The sequence below is a fragment of the Prionailurus bengalensis genome, chromosome B4 (genome assembly GCF_016509475.1).
Source record: "Prionailurus bengalensis isolate Pbe53 chromosome B4, Fcat_Pben_1.1_paternal_pri, whole genome shotgun sequence".
Taxonomy (NCBI): Eukaryota; Metazoa; Chordata; class Mammalia; order Carnivora; family Felidae; genus Prionailurus; species Prionailurus bengalensis.
The window spans coordinates 24,212,692-24,225,646 of record NC_057358.1 but is presented as its reverse complement, the minus strand read 5'-3'; the positions used below and the strand labels follow the sequence as shown (position 1 = coordinate 24,225,646).

General features: G+C 38.9%; 1 protein-coding gene across 1 annotated transcript in view; it reads right to left on the bottom strand.

Moving 5' to 3' along the window:
• The window catches only part of MYO3A (myosin IIIA), a 229,856-nt gene that overhangs the window by 49,965 nt on the left and 166,936 nt on the right, over window positions 1-12,955 (bottom strand). The window contains exons 22-24 of the mRNA XM_043564326.1: window positions 10,624-10,703; window positions 10,085-10,162; window positions 7,051-7,256 (exon numbers count right to left, since the gene is read on the bottom strand). Coding sequence (XP_043420261.1) covers window positions 7,051-7,256; window positions 10,085-10,162; window positions 10,624-10,703 — 364 coding nt within the window. The remainder of the gene's footprint in view (window positions 1-7,050; window positions 7,257-10,084; window positions 10,163-10,623; window positions 10,704-12,955) is intronic.

The window sequence follows — 12,955 nt, the reverse complement described above, 5'->3', positions numbered from 1 at the left end:
CAGCCAATCATTGTTCTCTGCCCTCCTGTCAGGCCTTGGAGATCTGCCAGAGAAAAATCATTCACAGCACGCTCCCCTATGACCTTGTGGCTTACTGAGTCAGCCGAGTCCACGAGGACACCAAGAATCCTGATTGGTGTCCACAACTACTTTCCTCACTCAATCCTCACAACTGTTTCATCTCTCCTGTCCTGTTCAAATCTCCCACCTGCCCCTGCCCTCCGCGCTGCTCTCAGCAGATAAATGTGTCTTCTATTTTACCAGAGGCCACCAGATGCAAGCTCTACTGGCTTCCTCCCCAGCTACAGATCTGTTTGTCCATTATCGATTCTTCCCTTCTCCTTCAGAGGAGATATCCACTCTCCAACTGCCTGTGTTCTAGAGGTCATCTCTTCCTCCTCTCCTTTTTCAAGCCCTTTTCTCTCTTTTGGTGCCTTCCATTTAGTTCAAGACAAACCCTCTAAGTATGTCTCACCTGAAACGATTCTCTGTAGCCCACTAGCTTCACAGAGAAGTTGAAAGATTGCTTAAAATAACTGTCTCCATTTCTCTACTTCCCATTAATGAGCAGCTCCTGGAATCTGATTTAATCACATAGTAATAATAATAAGATAATAAAATCACATAGTAATAAGTAACTCTTATTTAATCACATAAAGATCTTTTAGTGATGAACTCTAAAGGGATGTCTTCCATCATAATCCTAAGTGTTCTTTTCTGCATTTGCTATTGTTGACCCTTTTCTCTGTCTTGAGTATCCCCACGTTTGCATCCCACCTTGCCTCCCTGCTTCTCCCCATCCCCCCATCAGTCTCCTGACATGCCTCATATTTAGACGTTCTGCTCAAATGCAAGTGTTTTCCAATGTCCCATTTCTTTCTGAGCTCTCTCCACAGGGGTCTCATCTACATGCGGAATGGATGATTCCTAAATCTTCATCTGTGGCCCTCTTTACACAAACTCTGAACACATCACTTCTGACTGTCTGCTTCGCTCCCCCACCTGATTATCTCACAGACACTCCAATTCATCACCTTGCCTTTCCTCTGCTAGTTCCTACCTCTGAGAATGATGTCACTATTTTTTTCAAAGGTGATAAAAATCTGTGTGTCATCCTAGATTCTTCCCTATTCTCCACTCAGTGTATCCAACAAGCTTAAGAATCTCTCTGAAATCCATTTCTTTCTCTCTATTCCTACAGGCATTGCCTTGAACTTACTTATCATCACTTCTCAACTTGACTTCCATAATTGCCTTCCAACTGGTTATGTCTGTTCTCACTCCCCCTCCCCCAGATCTGTCTGAATTGTCTTAATAAGATGAAAATCTGATCAGGTCCTTTCCCGACTTGGAAGGCTCTGAGAAAACCCAAGCTCTAAGCTGTGATGGCAAAAACAGGTGCTTTCAAAGGCCAGGCACATAACATAGGTAAGTTGGAGAGCAGTGGAAATGTAGGAAATGCAAAGGTCACACCTGCCAAAAAGCAGTCATTTAAAATTAGGTGACATGTATGAAGACCAGCATGAGAGCTCCCTCCCTCCTCTGTATCCCTGCCTGCCTTCCCAGTCTTACCTTCTGCTATTTTCCGTGGACAGCCTGAGCTCTGGTAATGAAAATTATTTAAAATTATGCCAGAAGGCCAGGTTTGCTCATGCCTCTATGCCTTTGTATGAGACTTCCAAGTCGGGAAAGGACATGATCAGATTTTCATCTTATCAAGTGTTGTGTTATTTGTACGTGTTATTCTCTCCGTCTGTATGTCCTTGATCCTCCCTGCTCATTCCTTTAAGGAAGATCGACTCTTCCAATATTCTAGAAACTCTTTCTCATGCATCTTCAATGAAGAGACTAACTGGGCTAACTGACATTCTCCTCCCCTGTGTTAGCTGCACTGACTGCTGTCCACACACACCCGGAGCTCGTGGATGCTAGTTCTCAGGGGTGTCCCCATGGGCTCCTGCTCCTGCCGGGGGAGCTGTGTCTGCTGCCAGACCTGTGTCTGCCAGCTGCGCTTGAGGTGACAGGATTCAAAACCATATGACGCAAACTGATGAAATATGAGTGAGGAAAGCCAGAGAGTTGTTTCTACACAACTGCATCAAATGCTTTGGTAAGAGTTCAGAAAGAAGTGGTCTAAAGCTACTACAAAGGGTTGAGGAGAATCTTAAGAATCAAGAAATAGCCCTGTGATTGTTTCACAAGTTATCTTCAACTTCCTGCTTCACCTCAAGAAACATTAACTAGAAATCACAAGTAAGGGATTATTGGTAACTCATGTAAGGAAGAGTCACTACGGGGTGCTTGGGTAGCTTGGTCGGTTAAGTGTCTGGCTCTTGATTTTGGCTCTGATCATGATCGCAGGGTTAGGAGATGGAGCTCCACATGGGGCTCGGTGCTGACAGCATGGAGCCTGCTTGGGATTCTCTCTTTCTCTGCCCCTCCTCTGCTTGTGTTCTCTCTCTCTCAAAATAAATAAATACACTTAAAAAAAAAAGAGTCAATAAACTCCAATTCATGGAACTTTTATTCAAAGAAAAAAACTGAGCCTGTATCAAAAGGCTGAAAAACGAATAGATGTTCATGTTCCAAGTTAAAATATGATATTTATAGTATATATTTATATATGACTTTTAGGATTCTCTGCTTTATCTGAATTTCTACTATAATCTAAGAAGTCTTCCCCTTTCCTCCTCACTTCTACCTTCTCTATGTCATGCTTTCAGAGTGCCCTGTGTATACTTTTATTAAAAATATCCACTACTCTTTCATTCGCTTCATAAATATTTACGGAGTGCCTACTATGTGCCAGGCACCTTTGTAAGTGCTGGGGATGGAGCGGTGAACACAGTACCCTTGTCTCTGGAGTTTACATTACATTGTATGATAACATAATTAGGTCCTTGTTTCCACAGCTAGTCTGTGAGTTTGTTAACATCAGAAGCTCTTTCACTGTTCTTTGGATCTTTAATCTTTGGAATAAGATTTGGGTTAATCTTTTTTTCAAGGACTAGAACATAGTGGGTGCTTAATTAAATGTCTGCTGAAGGTCTAATGACCTGCCTCTGGGACTTGCTGTGGAAATAAACATGTAGGTAGACCAGTTGCACTGGGAAAGCCCCCAGACTCTTGCTTTGCTGCATCCCTTGTTTTAAAGACTTGCTTTAAAGGCAACATACTGGCTGCTGCTTTGTTTTTTATGGACTAGCTTCATGACTTATGCTGTGGGATTCAAGAGCACGGCATTGTAGGTAATAGGCAATTTTGGGAGCTTGGGGCTGAGGCAAGAATAATGAAAATAATATAGCTAATGCGTATTGATGACATTTGGGTCTATCAATAAACTTCATATATATTATTTAATTTAATGCTCATAACCATATACAGAGTAGATACAATTGTCATCCCTATTTGCAGATAAGAAAGACTGAGGCTTAAAGCTTATAGAAGTTACTTGAAGTAACTTTGAACAAAGTCACACATTTAGATGTGACAGAATTGGGGTTTGAACTTGGGCTTTCTGATTTCAAAGCGTGTGTACTTACCTACTTCACTATACTACTGTCTTCAATACGTTCTGGTTGAATTAGAGTTCTGGTAGCCAAACCATTGTGTATAGGTGTCTGGTGGAAAAATGGAGCTCACTATGGTAGCTTCTTAGTATAAGAGTTCATTTGAAATAGCTACAGCAAAAACCCTGTGCAAAGTAATTCCATATTGCGTCTCTTCTTGTAAGATTATTTCTTTGTCACAAAACAGAAGAGTTTATCTACAACGGAACAAAGAATCTGATGAATTTTGCATCATACAAGAAGGGTTGGTCAAAGGCTAAGACAGGACAGAGGAGAATTATGTAGTCCTATTTACACCTCCACAGGGCCTTTGCAAATTGTTCTGCCTCCTAAGAAGCTCCGCCAATTTAGATGAAAGCTTTCAAATTAGTGACAGAGAAAAGGTTTAGTCTTTTATTTCTGGGACTTCCTGTATTTAGAACAGCTATTCACATACTCTCTGTATACTGAGTTTTTTTTCCTTCCTCATTTATCATGCAGTAATTTGCTATTTTATATAGCATGGGACTTTGAAATACATTTATAAATTTAATCTCACTTCTGACCTGCCAAATAAGCGACTTTCAACTGTAATATTGTCAAAAAGTAGGTTTAGTCCTCCTTACTGTCCATATTGTAAAACCATGGAGAACTGAAACGGTAAGTTCACTATGTCATTCAAGGCTCTCTGTACATAATTTTTAACCTGATCAGTTTTCCCATCTTATCTTCTGTCAATTTCTGTCACTTCACTAACACCTACTGTGCTAATCCCGGCAAATCCAACCAAGTCCCTCTAGCTTTTGACATGCCAAACAGTACAGTGAGAAAGACCTTTCCTGTCTTTTCCACAAACTGTACCTACCATCAGATTCCAGTTTGAACCTTCTTTCCTAATATTCTCTCTTATCAGCCCTCCTGGACATAAATTTATCTCTTCTGACCTCTTGCACTGTGTATACCATTCACTTGGATCTTGGTACTTATTACCCTGCATTGCTTATTAACTTCCCATGCCTGTGACTTTGAAAATTTTAACTGGGAGTGTCAATTCTTGAGGTTTTTTTTTTTTTTTTTTCTGAAATTTATTGACAAATTGGTTTCCATACAACACCCAGTGCTCATCCCAAAAGGTGCCCTCCTCAATACCCATCACCCACCCTCTCCTCCCTCCCACCCCCCATCAACCCTCAGTTTGTTCTCAGTTTTTAACAGTCTCTTATGCTTTGGCTCTCTCCCATTCTAACCTCTTTTTTTTTTTTTTTCCTTCCCCTCCCCCATGGGTTCCTGTTAAGTTTCTCAGGATCCACATAAGAGTGAGACCATATGGTATCTGTCTTTCTCTGTATGGCTTATTTCACTTAGCATCACACTCTCCAGTTCCATCCACGTTGCTACAAAAGGCCATATTTCATTTTTTCTCATTGCCCATTGGCACCAAAACAGATACATAGACCAATGGAATAGAATAGAAACCCCAGAACTAGACCCACAAACGTATGGCCAACTCATCTTTGACAAAGCAGGAAAGAACATCCAATGGAAAAAAGACAGCCTCTTTAACAAATGGTGCTGGGAGAACTGGACAGCAACATGCAGAAGGTTGAAACTAGACCACTTTCTCACACCATTCACAAAAATAAACTCAAAATGGATAAAGGACCTAAATGTGAGACAGGAAACCATCAAAACCTTAGAGGAGAAAGCAGGAAAAGACCTCTCTGACCTCAGCCGTAGCAATCTCTTACTCGACACATCCCCAAAGGCAAGGGAATTAAAAGCAAAAGTGAATTACTGGGACCTTATGAAGATAAAAAGCTTCTGCACAGCAAAGGAAACAACCAAAAATTCTTGAGGTTTAAGACAGTTTTAAAATGTGGTGCCCTCTGCAATGCTTAGCACAGTACTTTGCACATAAAGAAAAGGTCACTGAAATTCCATGGTAGTTATAGTAATATTATATTAATATTGTTTATTTAGTGAAAAGATTTTTAATGTTTATTTATTATTTTTGAGAGACAGAGAGACAGAGCATGAACAGGGGAGGGGCAGAGAGAGAGAGAGAGAGGGAGAAACAGAATCCGAAGCAGGCTCCAGGCTCTGAGCTGTCAGCACAGAGCCTGACGCAGGGCTCGAACTGTGAGATCATGACCTGAGCTGAGTTCGGATGTTTAACTGACTGAGCCACTCAGGTGCCCCAAAATGTATTTCTTAAAAAACAAGCTAGGCAGTAATTACTTACTGAATTCCTGAATTCTTTCACTTGACCTTAGCCAAAAGACTGAGAAATGATACCTGAATTCTTTTAAACATTTTTTAAAAAATACCTTTCGTTTCTTTGCCAGTGGGTCAAAAGGGTGAGGGGAGGCAAAAACTACTACAGATTGCTGAAAAAATGAAAATTTGCAAAAATAATTAGGATTCTCATTTTATTTAGTAAGGGTCTTTTGGTTACCCCAAGTGAAAGAATGCTTGACACAAGGTAAGAAATTTTGTTTTGTTTTGTTTTGTTTTGTTTTGGGGGGAGGGAGTTAGAAATTTTGTTTTGTTCTTAATCCTAATTTATACACTCTGAAAAAGGCCAGAGAATGTTAGGTTTTACCTGAAAATTGCTAGGTTTTACCTCAAATGCTAGGTTTTACCTGAAAATGGTAATCCTGTTGAAAATTGGAACTTCAAATTTAATAGGTAATAGTAATCACAGAATTGATAAATATCAGAAACATGAGCATTTAAAATATTAAATATATAAGGAATATATTGAACCTCTATATCACTATAAATATATTACTTAATAAAATATATTTAATGTATAGCTTAATTCATTTTACATTAATCTCAAATATTAAGAAGGACCTCATACTTAATTGTGTCTTTATGTCTTCTAAATCACTGTGAGAGATAATGTCTCATTTGATCCTTATAACAATTCCACTAGGCAGTCTTGGCAGATTTATTAAATGAGGAAAATGGTTCTGAATAGGCCAGGTTTTCTCAATCTCGGCACTGTTAACATTTTAGGATGGATAATTATTTGCTGTGGGGGGCTCTGCTGTGGATGGTAGGATGCTTAACAGCATCTTTGGATTTTATGCACTAGATGCCAACAACAACCCTCAATCCCACCAGTTGTGACAAACAAAATGTCTCCAGACATTGACAAATGTTCTTTGAAGAGCAAAATTTCTCCCTGTTGAGAATCACTGGTACAGCCCAATGGTCACCCAACCCAGAACCTCTGACTGCTCAGTACAGAAGCTTAGGCCTTTCAATCATACTGCCCATGACATTTATCCCATGTGACCACACAGGATCTCCCAGGTGACAACAGAAAACTCCCAGCCCCAGTTACCTTTTCTTTCAGTACAGCATCTTTTGCAAAAACAAAATGCCTCCCTCCTAGAACACCTAAGTCATTCTCTTCCCTATTTTGCTTCCTATAATTCTTCTGATGAATTTCTCTATAAACTGTACACGGAAACTTGAAAAGAATTCCACATACCGCTTTATAAAGTTAGCAAAAAGTATCCGATGTGAGTACCCCAGCCTTCGAATTCTTGCTGTTTCCAGAATTCCAGTGTAGCGAAGCTGTAGGAGAACTTTCTCTCTGTCGTATTTTCTTGCCTGACGGTCATTATTTGGTTTGATGCACCGGACAAAATGAGGTTGGCCCACCATCATTTTAGATAACAAATCCATCAGAGAATACTATAATATGGAACAAAAATAAATTTCCCAGTGTAGCATATAAAAATTTAGAAGGTTGCAGGTATTTCTTTTTACTATAAGAAAAAACGCTGAAACCTGGATGTTATACATGTTCACATGAATTCAGTCAATGGAGGAATATGCATATTAATGAAAATTTTATTTATAGCATATTTTTAAAAATCTGTATTTACTCAAAAATGTAGAGGCAATAACTTGGAACTTAGCCATTAAAAGGTTTCATGTACATTCTTAAAGCAACTTTAATGAATAGATAAAATTCCTTTTGGTATAGTTTGTTTGTTAGTAATTATATCCTCTTAGGGAAGCTTGCTGACATACAGTATTTAGGCATACAACTTAATTACCTCCTTTTACCATTAATTTCCTTATTCAACTCTTTCTTTATAGAAAGTATGAAAGTAAACCCATCAATGCCTATCAGAATCATCTCCTAGTTTAAAATAAAGAATGAGAGGGGTGCCTGGGTGGCTGAGTCGGTTGAGCGTCCAACTTTGGTTTGGGTTATAATCTCACGGTTTGTGGGTTTGAGGCCCACACTGGGCTCTGTGCTGACAGCTCGGAGCCTGGAGCCTGCTTCGGATTCTATGTCTCCCTCTCTCTTTGCCCCTCCCCTGTTCACACTCTGTCTCTCTCTCTCAAAAACAAATAAACATTAAAAACATTTTTAAATAAGGAATGAGAAGTTAAAGCAGTTTAATATATAGGACATAGGAGTTACAAAAATTAGCAAATTCATTTAAGTACTCTAATCTGCTCAAGTTCGATAATTTTCTTATTTATTTTAGAATTTTCAAAGTCACATAGATACGAAAATTGTGTTTTCAGCAATACCTTGTTACAATGGTAGCCAATTACTGGACAACTGAGCATAACATATCAGGATAATCATAGTTCAATTAAAAGTGGAATCTCAGACAGTGAGTATGCTAAAGCCAGCATTGCAATTTATTGGCAAGGTAATGAATGTATGAACACAGGCAGCTGTTGTCAGTTGGATTTCTTTTAGTGTTGGAAATATACAAGCCTAGGGTTATAAAATACCCTGGTACAAACCAAATACCGGAATTGCACAACTGACAAAGCCTTGGCTTGGCATGGCTTCTTCTTGGGCACTGAAACTCCTATGTGATCCTCAAACAGCTGAGGTTACCACTTTGGAGCCCTTTTCCACTACATTTATATGTGAGCCATCACGCAAACATCTGCCAGGCACTGGGGATACAAAGGTGATATATCTGTCACTGGCATTCTGAGCAAGAGCTTGCTACAATTTAAATATTGGTTTTTCTTAGGGACCAAGGCATGGTATTACACTATATTCCTTCTCCACAGAATGAAAACTTACTTTAAAAATATGTTATATACTATATGGAATTATCTTCTATCACTTTTCACTTCAGCCTGAGGAATAAAACGATTTTATGAATGAATGGCTTAAGCAGACACACAGTGTTTGATGTCAACAACAGTGGAATGAGAATGGTCTTGGATAACTCACTTAAAAAAAGAAAATAATCTGTCTGTACATATGCTTGGTAATTCAGCTGTGCTGTAGTTCTCATGTAAGGTGAATGGACCAGCTGCAAATGTGAGATATTGAGCATATATGTACATATAAATGTGTGTGTGTGAGCAGATGCTACTCAAAGATGATTAAGCACACACTATCTGTGAGGAGTTTAGGACTTGAAAATATCTAATAAAACTACCCAGTTATTTTAAAAAATACTTCATGATTCTGTTAGAAAACTGGATTTATTCACCAAACACTTCCAGTAAATTTAACCCAATTTCCTCCCCTTCCCCTCCTGTCTTAAATTATACTATTAATAATTTCCAATTTTCAGTTGGCATTTTCTTCCTTTTCTTTGGCTGATTCATATGATTTTATCAAAAGAGATAAATAAGAACTGAAACCAATAATGAGGGCAGAATTATCTAGAGTTGTTCAGAACACAGAGGAAGAAAAGGACTCCCTGTCCTTCTCTTCTCCCATATCGTCTAAGGAAGAAAGGCCACCTTGATCCAATGCTAAGGACACAGCGACTGACTTTCTTGGCATGTTACTGTGTTTCCCTGGTGTCCCTACTCCTTGCCCCATGATTATACCAGTTCTATTTTTCTTTTGAGGTTTTCATCTCGTCTATGTGCAGGGAGACATGGAATGGACCTGGATGCTCAGGCTTGCCCCATCTGTCCACCCTAAGATCATCTAGGAGTGGGAAGGAGAATTGGTAGCTATCATGGCATTGAATTTAAAATGCTGTCAGGTTTTATTCTAGTAGAGATGCATTTGGTTCTTTGGACAAATTTTAACCGAGGTATACAAACCTCCATTACAGTGGACTTAGTATGCAATCATTTTATAGGTAAAATATCAAAGCAAACCAATCCATACGTTTTTGACAGTATTCTCTACTATATTTAAAAAAAAAATTTTTTTTCAACGTTTATTTATTTTTGGGACAGAGAGAGACAGAGCATGAACGGGGAGGGGCAGAGAGAGAGGGAGACACAGAATCAGAAACAGGCTCCAGGCTCTGAGCCATCAGCCCAGAGCCTGACGTGGGGCTCGAACTCACGGACCGCGAGATCGTGACCTGGCTGAAGTCGGACGCTTAACCAACTGCGCCACCCAGGCGCCCCTCTACTATATTTTGTATCTAACAAATAGTAAATGGAATGTAATGAGAATTTTATTTTGCAAATAGCACTCTGATATTTGTTACTAGTTTTTGATCTGTAACTCTCATTTAAAACAAATAACATTCTTAAGCACAACACAGCATAATTTAATATCTTACTCTAAAATATGATGCAACAGTTTGTGTTTTCATGTTGGTTGTCTCTATGGCGTGACGTGTGGCTTCTCCAGTTTCACCCTACAGAGACCAAGAAAGACAGTGACGCTTCGTTATCTATTGTACTTTATGATCCACAGGGAGCACGTGGAATTTCCTTTGGGTTATCACAGGCTATGCATTCAAATACATAAAATAACAAAATGTTAATATTTTTACTGCAGGGTGATTGTTTCATCAGCTGCATTGGAATTTTAATTGGTCTTGTATAGAATGTGACTATCTCGGACCTTCACTAATATACTTTGAGTTGCTCCTAGCGTAATATTAAAATGAGCTATAAAAGAAGAGTTAGGAATATATCATAAATGCATGATTATTTTAGCAGCTAGCAGTAATATGAACATAACTGCTTAAGCAGAAAAGAAAGATCAAAAAGGAAAAACTAAGGAAAATGATGCTTACTTTTGGGAGCACACAAACATTGCCATTGTAAAGGTTATATTCTTAGACTCACTGTCATGCAAAATGCATTTTCTTACCTTTGTCAAGTTGATTGTTTTTTCTGAGGTCCTCATTTGATAGTTTATTATATTTTTAGTTTTAGAATGTGGCAGATTACCTATGGGAATATGGATAAAATTAATATACTTAATGGCTGGAAGACTTCCCCCATTCACTTAAGTATTAAAATAAACATTGTTGATCCCACAATATTCACCCTTGGTAAAGTATTTACGAGAAATTAAGGGATAAAGTAATATTGCATAAACATCTGTAACAAATTTTAAATTCAGAAAAAAACCCTCCAGCTTGGAGATTAGAAAAAGTACAGGTGAGTGCTGGATTTCTTTTAATTGCTACAGAATATGGTGTGATTCTGACAGAAGGGACAATTTAATTTGTGTGTGTGTGTGTGTGTGTGTGTGCATATGTGTGTGTTAAATGGCATCTGAGATTTTCTTTAACACAAAGGTAAACTTTACAAGGGGCCTTAACAATCATATAGATTATTAAGTCATGAAGTTGTTATAAGAAAATCACGAATGGTTGAGAGCAATGGATATGTTCAGTCTAACATTCAGAAATCAGTGCACGGCGCAGGTGCTACGTAAGCATGCACAATCCAAGGCCGTGAGAATACTCTGGAGTAGTGAAAAATTATGGCCATGGGAGCCAGGAAGACCTGGATTTGAATACCAGCTGTGGTACTTAAATTGTGTTTCTCGTGAATCACTTACTTTGTCTCTGAGTTGCATCTTGAAACTACATAATGGGGATAATGCTGTCTTGGCTGCCTCACAGAATGTTGATGACACAGTGGAAGTATGCCTGGCACATGGTGGGTGGCTGGAAATGTTAGTTCATCTTCTCTCCTGTACCAGCCCCCACCAAGCACAATACACCAACCCACAGTCCAAGAGTTCGTCATCCCAATAGCAATGTTCAAATCTGTCTCCAGAATTCAGTATCACTTCAGAAAGATTATTTCTTTTCACTCTCATTCTTTTAAGTGAGAAACAGAGGCTACACATTTTTGACAAATCTTTCACTTTCTTTGTGGTAGCAAAAGGCTGGCTCTGAGGTGATGATGTGGGATGGGGCCCTGCCTGGGATGCGGCTGGCAGTGCCTCTGCTGTGTGGTCTTCCCCCCTCCCTCGTCATCAGGAGAAGTGCTACCACGGGTGTGTGTGCCCGCCTTCATGATGGGCTGCACATCCTTCAGATGTGAAACTTCCGCAGACAGCAGAATGGATAGAGACAGTAACGCATGATCTACGGAGGGGCAGCTGTGGAATTTCATTCGTTCTTTTTTTTTTAAGGGAAGGTTTGAGGAAAAAAATTACCAAAATTACTACCGGCTTCAAGACTGCTTGGGAGCATAGTAAGTATACAAAGGACTAGTAGCACATTAATTAAAATAGATCCATTTATGGGGTGCCTGGGTGGCTCAGTGGGTTAAGCATCCAACTTCAGTTGGGGTCATGGTCTCATGGTTTGTGGGGTTGGGCCTTGCATTGGGCACTGTGATGACGGCTCAGAGCCTGGAGCCTGCTTCAGATTCTGTGTCTCCCTCTCTCTCTGCCCTTCCCCTGATCTCGCTCTGTCTCTCTCTCTCTCAAAAATAAATAAACGTTAAAAAACAATTAAAAAAAAGAATAGACCCATTACTTAATAGATACCATTACTTAATATTAGCCAAATAAGAACTAAAACTTTAAATTTCTCTGAAAACTAAAAAACAAGAGGAAATTTACTAAGGGATTAATAATTTCAATGTAAAAAATTATACACTAGTCATCAAATTCTTTAACAAAAAAATAAATGAAAGCCTTTTAAAAATTCATCAGTGCATATCAATGAAACTAAAATTAGCATAGATCTTAATTTCAGAAAATATATCCACTTTGCCTTTATAGTTGACCTGATAAACCTGTAATAAATCAAGCTAGAGATGTGAGCTGCAAGGAATTGTGGTACATTTCCCCCCAGTAATGGCTGAGCTGTATTTCATAGTTAAAGTCATACATGTAAAGGGCCATAGTTATTTTAGAATCTTGGAGACAGCATAACATAGGATTGAAATACCCAGACTTTTAAGCCCACTTCTAAGACTTCCCAGAGGAGTTACACTGGGAAAGCTGCTCAACATTTCTAAGACTCAGTGTCTCATCTATAAAAGTAGTACGTCCTGAAGTGTTGCTATTAGGAGTTAATGAAAGTACTCAGTACAATGTCTAGCACACTGCAATTTCTAAACAAATTTTATGTATTATTATTGTTGTCATCATTATTATTATGTTTGCATATCTAGGTGAATATGAAACCCAAATGCCTCTGATAGCTTTGAGATTCTGAGTCAATGAAACATCT